At 36.4% G+C, this 16,206-nt stretch overlaps 2 protein-coding genes across 5 annotated transcripts; one reads left to right on the top strand and one right to left on the bottom strand.

The window, feature by feature from the left end:
* Positions 1-2,959: 2,959 nt before the first annotated feature.
* On the bottom strand, positions 2,960-7,490 carry ptges3a (prostaglandin E synthase 3a (cytosolic)). The gene is made up of 8 exons (XM_051879588.1): positions 7,266-7,490; positions 5,722-5,835; positions 5,426-5,495; positions 4,844-4,942; positions 4,662-4,751; positions 4,505-4,561; positions 4,275-4,302; positions 2,960-4,046 (listed from the first exon to the last, which is right to left on the bottom strand). Coding segments are annotated over exons 1-8 (480 nt in total). The 5' UTR covers positions 7,268-7,490; the 3' UTR covers positions 2,960-4,026.
* Positions 7,491-7,856: 366 nt separating this feature from the next.
* dtx3 (deltex E3 ubiquitin ligase 3) lies at positions 7,857-15,223 on the top strand. Of its 4 annotated transcripts, none has more exons than XM_051879584.1 (5): positions 7,864-8,558; positions 8,735-8,782; positions 10,711-11,513; positions 11,645-11,862; positions 13,075-15,223. In XM_051879584.1, the coding sequence occupies exons 2-5, from the start codon at positions 8,770-8,772 to the stop codon at positions 13,148-13,150; spliced, it is 1,110 nt and encodes a 369-aa protein (XP_051735544.1). In that variant the 5' UTR covers positions 7,864-8,558; positions 8,735-8,769; the 3' UTR covers positions 13,151-15,223. The 4 variants fall into 4 exon arrangements, with proteins under 4 accessions (XP_051735541.1, XP_051735544.1, XP_051735542.1 ...); XM_051879582.1 differs by having other exon boundaries at positions 7,868-8,511; XM_051879585.1 differs by lacking the exon at positions 7,864-8,558 and adding an exon at positions 8,880-9,037 and having other exon boundaries at positions 8,738-8,782.
* The last annotated feature ends 983 nt before the right edge of the window (positions 15,224-16,206 follow it).

The raw sequence follows: 16,206 nt of genomic DNA, 5'->3' as shown, positions 1-16,206 counted from the left end.
TATAATATAATATAATATAATATAATATAATATTTGCCAGATGTTTTTAAACTGTTTTGGTTTAAAATAAAATAATAAAATATTATATACTAAAATTATTTATAATATAATATTTGGCAGATGTTTTTAAACTGCTTTGGTTTAAAATAAAATAATAAATTATTATATGCTAAAATTATAATATTTGGCAGATGCTTAAAATAAATATAATTAATATAATATAATTTGGCAGATTCTTTTATTCAAAGTGATATATATTGCATTTAAAATACAAAATGCAATGTTAACTGCTTTGAATAAAAACATCTGACAACTGCATAAATGTAAATATAACGTGTTATATAATATTGCCATATATACTGTAACAACATACAATGTTGCCATTCAGTTTTTGTGAAATTTGATATGTTAGGTTACATTATTTAGTACACATTGTGCAGCTGTATCACTTCGAACACGTTTCTTGTGGTATTTAATATTTGTGTCTACACATCTAGCATACCACAAAAATCACATGCTTGTGAATCCATTTTCACTATAACTGGGTAAAAGAGTGACTTTCCACAGCACACAATGAAGGCTTTGCTGTAGCGCCTCCATTCCCTGGTCAGGGCAGAGCCAGTTGGTTCTTTGCAGAACTGATTAGGCAGAGTTTTACATTGTGTGTGCTGGCAGGACTACTGGCCTGAGGCCCAATAAAGCTCTGGAAAATCCATGTTTGGTAGCAGGAGGTGATAGTGGGGCGAGGGCAACACTGAGCCTCTTCTATGGGCAGTCACTGTGAGCTATATCTAGTGAAAGGATACTGCTTCGCTTGTGCTTTTGCTCTTTCATTTGGGATGAACCAAAATGCTGGCCGCAACAGTTTCTGTTGCCTTCTTTGATTCAATTTTTTGTGGTGCGGTTGGGCCGTTGTCTCAGATGATAGGTGCTTTATTTCCAAATGGTACTAGAGCAGAAGTGTTCTAACTGGTCTAAAATCAAACGTGTAAACGCTTTCTATACTATACATTTCATAATACAATATCAAATTGCAAGTCCTTTCCGTTATAATCTTGTCAATCATACTGTAGACAATACAATAAGGTTGTTTTAGGTGAAGCACCTCCTTAACTAAAGATGGTTATTAACTAAGCAATCAAGGTATCATATATCTGTCACCCTCTCTGTCCAGTTTTATGTTTGGCAAGATAACTGAAATAGGAGAGTTTCATTTGCTGTTGAAGCAGGTGATTCCGGTTGGGTTGCAAGTTGCAGCAGATCTGCAAGGCCGGTTCAGAGTAACCGACTTTGTGTACGTCTATTGTAGGCAGGATTACTCCACGCCACTGCTGCTCATGTGTCCATAAGCCTCCTTTTGTCGCACAGGAGAGAGACAGCTTAAAACCGCTTGCGTGAGGACTTTTCTATTACCTCTGATGCAGACTGCTGACACCAACACAACCCTCCACGACCTCCCATACCACCACTGTCTTAAACAAAACGCTAGCTCAGGGAACTCAACCGCCTAAAATATTCCAGGCCTTACAGATCAACTGTTAATCTAAACTTACAGTTCCTCCAGATACTATTCACCTATCACTACGTGTCCATCTGCTGTATCAAGTTATTTAGGGCAGTTATCAAGAAGCAACTGGTTTCATTTTGAATTCATCTTTATTTAATTGCCTGAAAGCACAATAAACATGCTCATTACAATACAAAAAAAATAAAATAATAATTCTTAGTGTTTTTGTCTTGTTTTACTGTACATGTATGTATCTAAATATTATTAAATCAATCAGTGAGGTATGAAAAATAATCTTGTGTTCCCTTTAAATCAAGTTTATTTTTCTGACCTCACTGTCAGATTTTTTTATTATTATTTTAAGCATGAATTAACTTATTTGATGATTTTGTTTTCAGAAAACCATATCCTAAGTAATTTTGCTTCTCAAGTAAATGCGTCTTGATTTAAAACACCCTTTCACTGTTAAAGTCATCTTCCCCAGATACTCTGGGAAACCTTTAAGCATCCTTTAAAATATGGCGGCTCTGTGAAGCTTCTTCAGAAAGACCCTTTATCTGGACTCCATGACCTCAGGGCTGAAGTAAGCTAACCTTACCATTAATGGTCGAAACTAGAACCTCAAACCATCAGGATGATCATGAAAGTGCTGCCTGGGATCAGTGGATTCTCCACGAATTTGGTGAATAAAAAGTAATTTCTTAAATTCTGGGAGGAACACTGAATAACTTACTAAATAAACGCGTTGAAATACTATGGAATGCTAACGTTTTCAACGGGTGAGCATTGAGCAAAACCTTAAAGAACTCTATTGGGTGAAATGAGGCTTTTGTTTTGATTTCTACAGTTACTCTTCACGACACTGTTTTTGCCCCAGATAGTCATAGTTCAAAGTCGTCGTTCTTCTAGCAGTTTGGCGATATTTTCTATTGCACGAGCCTTCAGTCTGCATACAGTGTATTGTACAAACGGTGGGTCTCTTTCCAAAGAGGAATTTAACTGACTTTGAGCTTAAAAACAGATGCTGTCCCGTCAAATGTAGTATCACTTCTCAAAACACAAAGTGCCAACTCATTCTTGCAGGCCCGCTTAGCAGAAATTGATTTATAGCGCCATCTTGTGGCAGCAGCACTGTTGCTCTCTTTCCATAAACAAGGACAAAATGTTCCGGAACTTCTGCAGCCTATTTTTTTTTTTTAGTTATGCACCAACAAATGTTGTCCCGTCATCGATTTGATAAATCCATATTATATTAGTTTTAACAGTGTTTACGATAAATCTCATATTTAGAATTGAGGGTTAATAGCAAATGCGATAACACGATATCTGCTGCCGAAACCAGACAATATTGGCTGCTGTTATAATTGAATAAACACAAATATTGGCTGATATATCACGCTCTACTGAAAATGATCCTGAATTACGTACAAACACAGGACAAAGAATACAAAGTGTTGTTTAGAGACAGTTTATTAGAAATATGTAGACAAAAACCTCACTGCGTTTAACAAACTGAAATTTATAAACCTGAAATGACAGGTCACAACATCGTTTTCATCTTTTAGTCACACCTGCATTGATATTAAGAGTGCAAACACAAATTGGTCATCTATTGATACATTTTTTTTTAATTTGTTGATAAGTTACCCTTTTGTTCTGTACAGCGGTGAGGCATATGCTTTTTTTAATAACTTCTCTTTACATATATGGAAGAAACCAGTGTACAATTGCCTGCTACACATCTAAGTGTGATTCAAAACAACACATACTAACTGCCAACCTGAAACTATTTCGTAAAGCAGCGTGTACAGACATGACTATGTACTTTGAACATGTTGGACTGACACATAAACCTATCTGAGGGTCATAACTGCAGCTAAAACACATAAAATGGGAATTTACCAATAAATCAGTGCAAGGGTTTTGAATATATCATTCTGATTTCAAATACAGCACTAGTAAAAAACAAAAGTCTTGGCTGGCATTTGCAATTAAGAAGCATGTACCTTAAGACAATGCTTCCTTCGCTCACACACGAGGAAATCTGAGCCTCAACACAAAGGAACAAAAAATTAATTAAATAAAATGTACAGTTTGAATGAGAGGGAGAAGGCAGAATATGTTGAAAAAGTCATTCATGTCCTTTTTCCATTACTACAAATTACAATGTATACGTTACATGATGCAATAACCCCACTGACATTGAGGAAGAAGCCCAAGACTGTAAAAGCCATTGAGTAAACTGACCATAACTGGTGTCCACAATACATCATCGAGAGCTCGTAATTGTCCATGCAGAACAGAAAAGTAAAGTGTGTATGTATTGTCGAGGGGCTGACGTTGCCATCAACACAACAGTAAAAATTCATTCCTTGTGACTTTCTGCAGAAAGACCTTGAAAAACAGTTTCGAAAACGAGGCAGTTTTTAAATGGCTACCAACTCAAACTTAGTCTCTCTCTTCATTTAAGTGTTACATGAAAATTCTTGCTTTTTTCTGCATGATGGTTTTCAATTCCTTCACTCAAGATCTGGCATTTCTGAAAAAAATAAATAGTAATAAAATGTATAAATAAATAAATAAATATGTTTTAATAAATTACATTTTAATTAATCTCATTTTTTAACCAATAAATACAGCATTAATATATAAAGTTATAATCAACTAAAACAACTAACATTTAAGTTGCTCACATGTATTGATTTGAAAATAATGCAAGGAACAAACAAAAGTCACAGAGGAGGACAGTTCATTTACGAAAACTCACTTTCATCATCACTATCCACAGACTCCTCCTGGAATTTGAGATAAAATCAGGTCAAACACAGAACAGAACACAGCATTTACACAAAGTGCCACAATTATTTAAAAAAAAAAAACATTTTTGTTATTAGGTTATTATTAACTATATTATAATAAACCAAATAAATAAACTAACTAATAAATAATTAAAAAAAAAAAAAATTATATATATTATGGCTTCAATAATTATCTCACATCATCTGCACCATCCACATCTGGTAGGTCATCTTCCCCTCCCATGTTGTTCATCATCTTCAAAATCAAACAAACCAAATAAACACAAATGAGTATGATTTATTTTCCCATTATACAATTTTAGATTATTAATAGCAGTATATATGTAGACATGAACCTCTGAAAAGCGATCAAAACTGGACAATTCTTCATCCGAGTCATCCTCCCAGTCTTTCCAGTTGTTGAAGTCAACACTGAGCCAATTAAGCTGCACAAAGAACAAAGAGAAACATCAATTAACATAACTGGTCTTTTACTAAACGAAGACATTTTAATAGTTTAAACAGACCAAACTCTCACCTTCGTTTTCTCTTTTGTTAACCTTGGCCAAGACTTGCCAGATTCTGCTTTTTTTAGACAGCAAAACACAGACCTGTCTGTGCGTTTGTGTTTAGACTCCTGCAAAAGAATAACAGAGTACCTCTTAAACCAATAAGAACACCACGAGCCATGCAGATTGAGCTCTTACAACCTGAATTAGACCCAAAACCATCAGGTGGAGTAGGGTTGTCAAGCGTACCGGTACTACTGGTATCAGTCGGTACAAAAAAAAAAAAAAAAGTTGTTGACAGTACCAGCATTTCTGCAGTACTGGTAGTACCGGGTACCAGTTAGACACTGCTTTCAAACACTGTCATTTGTGTTTGTGTGAGCGCTCTCTGAGCGTCAACGGTTTCTATTTACACCATGTTTCTTTTTTACAAGCGTTGAGCATTGTAGCCAGTCACAAACGATGAGACAAAACGGGACAACTTTTTTTATAGTACTTAATTCAACAGTTTTTGCTCTAGTACCGAAATCGACAGAGAACCGCAAAATATAACTGGTATTGGTACTACTGAAATGTTGGTACCGTGACAACCCCTAAGGTGGAGTACTTACATTTGGGTCAATGGACTCAAATAGTTCTACTTCATTATGGTGTTTCATGTTATCTGTTCCTCCAACACAACTAAAACAAAAAATATAGCATATTACAATTTAGAATGAACTACTATAGCATGATATTGCACTTTAAAACACTAAAGAGGCAAGCATTAAAATTTGCAATGCAGATACCAAAACATTTTGACTCAGTACTATTGTATTGCATCATATTCTGCAATAGAAAATGACAGTAATCATCACCGATTAATTACATTTTGTAATAGCAACTGGCAATGTGAAAATGGATGTACCTGAAATCAAGCTTTGTTTTCTCAAATTTAACTTGGACATCTTTGCTGTCTTCTATACAGAATTCAATGAAGACGGCCTCTCGTCTGTCATACCACTTGGCAGTTGCTGGCTGCCTGTAAAACAAATGGGATTAAAACCAATATATTTGAAAAGGCATGCAGAATTTAAGGTCATAATACACTTCAATATGACACTGAAATGAAGTGATGTTGTTTAGTTCTAATGGGTACATGGTGAACTACACATCCAGCTAAGTGCATTTGTTAAAAGACAAACTCCAGAACTCCACACTAAAAGCACAGCTCTAAATTAAGATGAGCGAGCAGGAGGCCCTGGCGGGGGTGGAGCAACAACGATGTTACTGTGGCAACCAGTTTGTATCGATTGGCAGGTTCACGCATGGCCTCTTAACGATCTACCTTGGGCTTCACAACTATGATAGTGTACAACGAAAGAACCAAGCCCCTGCAATAAGAAAGTGGTTGTGTATAACGTCTTGTACTGTATTTTAAAGGCATGACCTTTGCATAAAGACTGTAGGGACAGGCTGGCAATCGCCACAAGCTCAAACATCCCTGACCACTAACACTTGTTGTTCCACGTGAACATGTAGACAACACCTAGGACACGCACGACTGTTCAAAAGTTTATTCTAAAACTACAGTTCAAAGGTAAACATTTTATGCCACGCAAGCAAGTGTAATTGATCACATTGAGAGTTATACAGTGGTTAATTTAATCACACCAATTAACATCTCATGATGTTGCAATGTTTAGTTTAGAGCTGGTGTTGATATTCTGGTGATAACTGCCTGCTGCAAACTTAATCCAACCTAAATTTGCTGGTCTTACATGGTTTAAAATGGCATCTGTGCATTGTCAAACTGGTGCTCAGATGGTTTAGCTTGCCTTGAAGGCTGGTTTATCACCCACGTGATCTGATGACGCGTTCCAAACCCTTTTAAAGCCATCCAACAGTCTGGCCAGGCTTGGAGACCAAACTAAGACCTTTCAGTTGACCAGCACCAGCTTGGAAGACTAGCTAGACCAACTGAAAGCTAGAGTAACCAGGCTTTAAGACCATGTTAAACCACTTAAGACCAGCAAAACAACTAGACTGCTTTAAGCATTTTTCCCAGCTGGGAACACCCTGCTAACCTTGATCTGCTGAGGCGTAATCTAGAGCATTCTACAGTAATGCAGATGAATTATTAAATAAAGAAGAATCAAGCAATAGCAAACCGAGCAGCAGCTCTCATGTTAGCTGTACAATAACTTAAGGCCCATACAACACAGCTGCTAACCAGCTAGCTAAACACTTCTAAGGGAACAATGTGTGCTATTTCCACCACCGATTACGACTAGAGTTTTTTTCCTGTGCGATTTTAAACGTCTTCCCGAGAATGACTAGTATCTCTTAAATGTTCATATTTGATAACTGCCGCATGTGAGAAAATCTGATGTTTCCCTGATAGAGGTTATGAACACATTTGCTAACTAGCTAATAAGTTGGTGCATCCATATCGCTGCCGGTCAAACTCACATGTCGATCTCTTCTTTCAGTTTTCACAAAAATCTGCGTTGCCACTTGCGTCCTTTCGCCCGTGGTAGTGTTATGAATTTATGCTGTCAGTTCAAAGCGAATGCATAAAGACGAAAGCTAGCTGTTTACGCGCCGCTCTGTCAGCCTGCTCAGGGACCGCGCGTGTCTACTCACTGGCGCGCAGTGACGCATCATCTCAACGTTTCTAGCGACTTCTGCTGCGCGCTCCGCGCCATGCGCGCACCCTGAGCAAATGCGTCTCCATAGTAACGCAGACCTTGCTCCGCCTCGAGCGCACTGTACAAGATGTCACGATGATCCCATAAAATACGAATAAATAATGTGATAAATTGCAACATATTTCTTGTATTATCTTTCTTTTTCCTTTCTTTTCTTTTATCTAAAGTCAGAATTAGACTTTATAATATTAAAAATATTAAAAACAAAAATGATAATAGCAAAATAAAATATAATATAAAATAAAAAATTTACTTTTTGGTGATTTTTATTGTTTGAATAAGCAAAACTTATTTTTGTTTTTATCATTTTATATTATTATTATTAAAGTACATTATTGGCATGATGTTTTGAGTTGCATACAATATTACCAAAGCATCAACACAAAAAAGTGTCAAACAAACAAAATAAATAAAGAAATAAGAATGGCGGTGATGTTAATAAATTAATCATTGCAAATGATTAATAATTTAAAATATCTTTCCCGTGAATACATACAGAAGGGGTTAATCAGAAAAAGCGCAAAGGTCAATCAATAAATTTACAAGACGATTGATGATGTGGTCTTAAAAGAGCGCCACACAGTGGTCACATCCTGTAATTGCTAATCCGGCTCAACCAACGGAGTAGAGTGACGAACTTCCTGCCTATATTATTGTGTATTCAGGGGATTTTCACTGTAATTTCTGAAAAAGAACTATGTGATAAGGAAATATGACATAGAGACGCCGAGCTGGAATCGCGAAGGAGCAAAAGGCAGAACAGTTTCGTCGTGACAGTCAACGATGTTCTTTGTATGTATGTTGTCTTCCTTTGGCCAAGGACGGGGAATTGGAAAACCACAAAGAGACTGAGCTGGTGTGTTGATCAAGAGAAGTGTCATCTGAACTTGAATAGGATGTCCCAGGCATAAATTCGCAAGAATTGTCATAGTTTTTTACGGCACGTTCAATGCAGCGGTCGTCTGTTGACTTCTTCACCGTGTGGAAGCAGGCGTTCTCCAGCTGCGGTAGGTTCCCTTCACGTTCTTCTCTTCCGGCAAAGTCACTACAGAAGGTGAATTCTTTTATTACATGAGCACAATAGGCTTTGTCGCTATGTGTTTTTTCATTATTGTTTGTAATTTAGCAAATGGCAGCTGCCATCCTTTTCTTCGTGTGTCAGGTTGCTGGACAATCCGCGAAATAAACAATGTCTTGATCTAACTTGTACATTTATTTTCTCTAAAACAGGGAAATAGGCCTGTTACTGCAAGTAAGGAGAATTTATGGGATCACAAGGTAATTTAGTTTCAACAATGTAATGAATGCAAGCATCAAGTGACATTCATGAGCAGGAGCAGGTAGTGCCACACAGAATGATCCTTTGTTTATACAGTGAACACATTTGAGAGCAGCTGATGTGATTCTGCACAGCTGCCTGTTGGTGTTGAACGAGCTGATAATACTCAGCAGCCTATTCATGCAAGAAACTTCATTGTCTAGAATATTCCACCCTTCTGCTGCACAGCCACAAATCAGTTGGATTGTGAAAGGGTAAACGATATTATAATGATTAAACCTTATAATATAATCCTTTTTATAAAAGATTAAGCTCAGGGAGCTTGGAAGATGTGACTGAGAAGAATCTGCATGCTAGCCTGCAGCTCTTGTCAGGTGTGAAGTATTGTGAATTTATGCAGGGTTGACTCATTACACGTCTATTATTCATCATATGTTTCTCCTGACAAGGAAAGGGCGAGCCGGTAACAAGCATGAGCACAAGCTAATATTTAACTTCAAGAATTGTAAAAAGGCTGAAAGGTTAAACATTACTGTAATTGATTAGTTAACATGACATCAGTCTGTTACAGCAGTGTCCTGCAGTGTGACATTCTGTATTTAATTTAAACTGGTTCAATTGGCATTTAATTTTTTATTTTTTTTTTGATACAATTATTATGCCATTCTTAAAGGATTAGTTCACTTTCAAATGAAAATTACCCCAAACTTTTCTCACCCTCAAGCTATCCTAGGTGTATATGACTTTCTTCTTTCTGATGAGCACAATTGGAGTTATATTAATAAATATCCTGACACATCTGAGCTTTATAATGGCAGTGAACGGGATCAATCCATCATAAACATACTCCACACGGCTCCAGGGGGTTAATAAAGGCCTTCTGAAGTGAATCAAAACGTTTGTGTACAAAAAAAATATTCTTATTTAACAAGTTATGAAGTAAAATATCTAGCTTCTGCCAGACCGCCTTCTGTATTCAACTTGCGAAGAAAACGGAACTGGCATTGTGTCAGATAAGCTTTTTCCGTAAGTTGAATAGGGAAGGTGTAGGATGTAGCGTTAGCTTTTTGAACTGCAAGAGTTTTACACTTTCTTTGTAAGTTGAATACGGAAGGCTGTCTGACGGAAGCTAGATATTTTACTTCATAACTTTTTAAATATGGATAAATCACTTCGCTTTAGAAGGTCTTTATTAACCCCCCAGAGCCGTGTGGAGTATGTTATGATGGATGGATGTGGATGGAGGCACTTTCTTCAGCTCATACTCGTTGATCCCGTTCACTGCCATTATAAAGCTCAGATGCGTCAGGATATTTATTAATATATCTCTGATTGTGTTCATCAGAAAGAAGAAAGTCATATACACCTATGGCTTGAAGGTGAGTAAAGTTTGGGCTAATTTTCATTTGAAAGTGAACTCATATTAATTGAGAGATTAATTGAGTTTTTTTTAAAATGGTAAAAAAAAAAACAAATCTTAAAAGTAACCAGACACCTAAAATGTTCACTTTTCTTTTAAAAAAGGAAAAGAAACGTGTGTGTGTGTGTGTGTGTGTGTGTGTATATATATATATATATATATATATAGCCTAATTCAATTTTAAAAATGTATATTTTTTTTACTTTTTTACTTGATATATTATTGCAATATATATATGAAAAAAGTTCCCAAATTTATATATATTGATTTATTTTTACTTATTTTATGTAGTTAATTTATTTTGTTTTTAATTTTTATTTTAACAAAAAATATTGGAAAATATTCATGTGAAGTACCCAATAAAGTATAGTATAGTGTTGTGTAGTGTAAATGTAGCATATGTAACGCAAGAAAGCGCTAAATAATTGCAAAGTACTAAATAACTGCAAAATTTGTTTATGTTGGCCATTTGAGCTACTCTTGCAAACTGATCTCTTTTGCTCCCAGTTTCATCTGATGAGATGAGCGTGCGAGCGGGGCAGGGCAGTGACGAGGTGCTGGTGTCGCAGGCGGTGTGGGATTACCTTGCAGCCGCTGGACGGCCCTGGTTGGCTGACTTCGAGGACAAGCAGGGACTAAGTGCAGACATCATCCGACGTGGGGAGCGTGGCGGCTGCTGTGCCGTGCGGCTCTCCCCGGTGGAGGGTAGCAGCAGGGCCAGAACCGGGATGATGGAGGAGCCGATTTCTCCTGTTACACGGAAAGCTTTCATTGACTTATGCCGCAGTGCCCGAAAGGAGATGACCAAACAGGAGGCGGCTCCTAAGAGGAAACGTTCTCTGTTACCCTGCGTGACGGCAGTGGAGCCCGACGGGGAAGGGAGCTTGTTGCCTCCGCCTCCCCCTCAACCACGGCGCTCACAGAGGCAACAGCAGAAATACAGGAAAAATTCTGACACGGAGACCTGTGTGGTTTTACCCATGCAGCATGAGGCCGCGGCAAGGACCGAGGCCGAGTTAGCTGTCGGTCATGAAGAAGAGAGCACCGTTTGCTCTATCTGCATGGGCGAAATTATGGAAAAGACAACTCTGGATAAGTGCGGCCACGCGTTCTGTCGGTCCTGCTTAGAACAGGCGTTTCAAGTAAAGAAGGCGTGTCCCGTGTGCAGGCTGGTGTATGGTCAACTTATCGGTAACCAGCCAGCCAATGGGAGCATGATGGTTGAAAGAGACCCAGACCTGGAGTTGCCTGGCCATGAAGGTTATGGCTGCATATGCATTATTTACAGTTTCCCTCCCGGTTTGCAAGCGGTAAGTACTGCTTACAGGCAGATTACAACAGCAGCCTGTTTTGCATTCAGATAGCCGCAGACCAGATTTCATTATATAAATTCCACGCAAAAACTGTAATCACACATTATTATGTTCTAAAATTCTTTCAGCAAGAGCACCCAAACCCTGGGGTGAGGTACCCAGGCACAGACCGGGTGGCATACCTGCCAGACAGCCCTGAGGGGAACCGTGTCCTTTGCATGCTGCGGCGGGCGTTTGAGCAGCGCCTGATCTTTACCATCGGCACCTCCATGACCACTGGCATGCATAATGTTATTACCTGGAATGATATCCACCACAAGACCTCCATATGGGGCGGACCACGATGGTATGGCAGTTTAATAGTTGCTTGCTAAATTATATCTGGGGAATCAGTTTAACAACTGGAATTGCTTTTTGACTTGAACATCAAAATTTAAGGGGTTAGGGTAAAAACCGATCTAAAAGCTAAATTAAAATAATAAATTAATTTGGACTTTAAATTATTTTATTCCATTTTCCAAATAATAAATTATGCACTTTTTTTGCAGTAGATTTATGAGGTGCGAGTCATTCTGATGTACTAAACGATAATAATTAGAGCGACTTGGGTCAAAATGTCTGAAACCATGATTATCTTCCATAGAAGAAATGGAGGAAATGTTTTTGTGCCATGTTTCATGTTGCCATATGTTTGTATGATTAAATTTTCAGCCAAACAGAGACTTGAGGAGATGCCAGCTACATTTTCCATCCAATAGCACCTTTATATCATGATAGTTCTAATATGAAATGCATTTACAAGGTTTTTTTTTTCTGGCCAAGGACAGAGGAGCAGGGACGCTTTGTTACATAATGTACATATTTTATATATAATGTAACATTTTCTCTCTATTGTATTTTAAACATGGCCTATAATGACAGGCATATAATACCGCATTTAGTTAACAATTTATTTACATAATTTACAAAGCCATTAAAATAATCATTAATGATGTGCAGAGACACACTACTGTTCGGTTGGTAAGATTTTTTTTTAAAATAAGTCTCTTATGCTTACCAAGGCTACATTTATTTGATCAAAAATACAGCAAAAACAATACTATTGTCCAATATTATTACCCTTTCAAATGACTGTGTTCTATTTAAATTTTTTTTTTTTAATGTAATTTATTCATATGATGTGTCACATGATCCTTCAGAAATCATTCTAATATCCTGATTTGCTGCTCAAGTAACTTTTCTTTTTGAAAATAGTTGTGCTGCTTAATATTTTGGTGGAAACCATTTTCAAAAGTAAGTTAAAAATTACAGCATTTATTTGAATTAGAAATATTTAGTAACATTATAACAACATTATATAATATACTTTTGATCAATTTAATGTATTCTTGCTGAATAAAAGTATTAATTACTTTAAAAAAATTGTACTGACTCTAAACTTTTGAATGGTAGTGTAAACGTGTACATTGGGTTATCAATTAATTTAATACCTTTTAATATGGAAGGGATAGAGAAACTTTTAGCTTTCTAACTTCCTTAATATTGCTTGTTTTTCCAGCTTTGGTTATCCAGATCCTACATACCTTGTGCGGGTGACAGAGGAACTACGGGAGAAAGGGATAACAGCTGACTGATTTCTTTCTAGCACTTGAGAAGTTTCAAAAGGATGGCAAACGTGTGCACTTGACCACGGGCTTTTCACAAAAACCCACTGTGTCGAAACAAGCCACAGTCATCTGCTGCAGGACGCTGTTTTCACAATGTTTAGTTTCAGTCTTTATGTTTAGCTTTGTTCTTTAGTTTACCTGAGTGAAGGCAGTGTGTTTCACATACAGTATTTCTTTGGTACAAACCTGGGGTGCACTTTACTGAGACAGATTGTTCAATATACTCAGCTGAGTTTAAGATACCCACTGGACTACTAAAGTGTGAATGTCATGAAGGTGTACACTTTTCCTCATCTGCAGTACAACCTTCCTCTTCCCTTTTTTCAGGTTAGAATCACTAGGCTGCTGGCCTCCCTCTTCTAACTCTTGTTTCTTCCATCCAAACTGTGCTTAATAACCTTTTTAGTTTATGGTAACATCTGGGTGGAGACAAATGGCGCAGCACAGTTAAATGGGTACAGCTGGGACAATCCCATACAAGTTTTTTTTTCTAGTAATCAGCACTAAGAGGCACTTTGCAACGGAGGTAATCTTTTTATTATGAGAATTTAAAGTGGATTCTGCCTGATCTTCCAGAGTGCAGGATCTAGAGAGGTTATTTGTGGGCCTTTCTAATATTAAGGTCCTAGTAAAAGAGATGCAATTTCAGTTTGTCCTAGCTTTCATCCTTTATAACGTCCATTTTTGTCTTTCGTTTCAATATGATGTTCATGAAAAGTGAAATGTTTGTTGGGTTCCAGTTTCCATAGTTTGTATTTTTACACTGTTTACAGATTTAAGTTCATCCATTTTGGATGTTAAAACTTCTGTTACGTATATATAAAATGATGTCAAAATTAAAGGGCTTGTGAACCACTTAAACCAAACTAAAAGCATAATAGCTCAAAACTTTGCTGTAACCATTGTGTTTATGCCTCAGACTTGGAGAAAAGCCTAGCACTAAGTTTATTTGGAAGAATCAGCAGAATTGTCCATACAAAGTTTGCTGAAGTAGAAAAAAATTCAATAACATAGCAAATGACTCTCACAAAAATATACAGGTCACATTTAACCCTAAAATCAAAAAAAAAAAAAAATTGTAGTTTACATTACAGTTTTTCCAATGTGATATTTTTTTTTTTATACCAAAATATTTTTTGTCTTTTTTTTTTTTTTTTATATATATACTTTAATATAACACCACATTATATCAAAGGAAAATAGTAATTCAATTTTTTTAGCACAAATTAAAGACTTTTAATTTAAATAATTACATTTCAGTTTAAATATCTGAAATTATTTGATCCATTATATTTATAATAACTAACACAATGCAAAACACACGCATACAGAAATAATCGGCTTTGTTTTCTTTCCAAATACCAAATGTAAATTATTTTTTGATTTTGGTGCGAGATATGACCCGTGTTTGTGAGATTCACCCAAATATCTTAAATATATGCTAGGCTGCTGTCATTCATGAAGCAGATTTATCAGATTTGTTTAGTATTTCTCTCATTTAAATGTTATTGTGCCTTCTGCTAAAGGTCACAGCCTGTTATTACGAACAGTATACCATTACTCAGTATTGGTTAAACTGTGTTCTGATCTATATGAAGCATTAACTTTATAGCAGTCTTTCAGCTTTAAGCAAAATGCTTCATACTTTTGAAACCAAGTCTCAGATAGTTTTGCGCAAACCAAAACATTTACTTTGTGTTAAGAAGGTTTTTGTGTTGTTAGAGGTTGCTTACGTTTTAAAGTATCCTTAAACAGATTTGAGTTTTTCTTTGATACCATTTTCTCTTGCTCCCACCTTTATGTTGTGAAGGACCAATTCAGTCAGGATTAGTAGGACTTAAATGTTACTGTCATGCAAAATTCTATGCACTTCAAAATCAGATTTATAAAATAGACCTCTTCAGATGACTGATTGTTCAAATTAAATAATTTGCCTTTCTAGTTGTGTTGATTTGTATTACATAATTGAATTGTATGCTACAAATAAAAATGTGCTTTACATTTTCATACTTGAATAAAGGGATTCTGTTCTGTTACAAAGTGTTATGTTTTGTTTTTTGAATGTCACATTTAACTTCTCAAGGCCACCTGTTTATTTGAAATGGTGATAAATGGTGATATGACAGTAATCCACTCTTTCACAAATATGACCTGCCAGGAATTTAAGCTGTCATGAATTATGAGCTGACCTTTATCATGAGTAGCACATCTTGTGTCAAGGCATGTACTACATCTAATAAATGGATCAACTGAAATTTCAACATTATCCATGAAAGCTTTAGTATGTTAAAGGTATGTTAAAAGTACCTTGATATTAGTAATAATTGCTTATAACTAAAAGGAGGGTGAATTCAGGTTGGTTGGACATATTTTGCCATTGAGATAAATGCGAAAAAGCGACTCAACCTGAATTCACGTGATTTGTTGCGACTGGCTAAAAAGGAAGTCATAAATTAGAATGATACATTTAGTTATATTACATTTAAATGTATTCATTATAATTTCCATTACAATGGTTTGATACTTTAGTATGTTCCACTTCAGTTTCGCAAACTGATTAAATTTGTATGCAATGAACAGTAGCTTTTGGTACAGTGGGATTGTTCAATAGTTTTTTGTTTTTGTTTTTTTTAGCCTAGACTTTCTTAACAGAAACTGACATTCAGAAATAAGCCCACCCTGAGAAATATTTACTGGATTGTATTACTACTAGCCCAAGTCTTCCCTATATATATATTATTTAAAAATTATTAGGCCTAGCAATGGAGCAGTTGTGTGCAATTTGCTAAGAAATGTTACTTGGAAAAATCCATTTTACTGCAGGTGCAGTAAATACAACCTTCTGGAGCAGCAATGGCATTGCACCTAAAAAAAAAAAAAAATGCAGTGCTTTAAGATGCTCAACAGAGGACGCCATTTTACCACTTCTCTAAACTCACAAAGAAATGTTTTGGATTGAAAAACTGCGGTGTGCACACGCGGTAGTGTATTCTTTGTTGTTATCGTGTATTCTCATGCTTAAA

The sequence above is a fragment of the Ctenopharyngodon idella genome, chromosome 22, assembly GCF_019924925.1.
Source record: "Ctenopharyngodon idella isolate HZGC_01 chromosome 22, HZGC01, whole genome shotgun sequence".
Taxonomy (NCBI): domain Eukaryota; kingdom Metazoa; phylum Chordata; class Actinopteri; order Cypriniformes; family Xenocyprididae; genus Ctenopharyngodon; species Ctenopharyngodon idella.
This window is presented reverse-complemented; position numbering and strand designations above follow the sequence as displayed.

Coding starts and splice junctions, on each gene's coding strand:
- ptges3a (XM_051879588.1), bottom strand. Junction 4,562..4,661: donor GTTTTGATCGCTTTTCAGAG/GTTCATGTCTAC, acceptor TTGATTTTGAAG/ATGATGAACAACATGGGAGG. Junction 4,047..4,274: donor TGTGGATAGTGATGATGAAA/GTGAGTTTTCGT, acceptor TATTTTTTTCAG/AAATGCCAGATCTTGAGTGA.
- dtx3 (XM_051879581.1), top strand. CDS start 8,454: ATGCAGCGGTCGTCTGTTGACTTCTTCACCGTGTGGAAGCAGGCGTTC. Junction 8,512..10,710: donor GCAGGCGTTCTCCAGCTGCG/GTAGGTTCCCTT, acceptor TTTTGCTCCCAG/TTTCATCTGATGAGATGAGC. Junction 11,863..13,074: donor ATATGGGGCGGACCACGATG/GTATGGCAGTTT, acceptor TTGTTTTTCCAG/CTTTGGTTATCCAGATCCTA.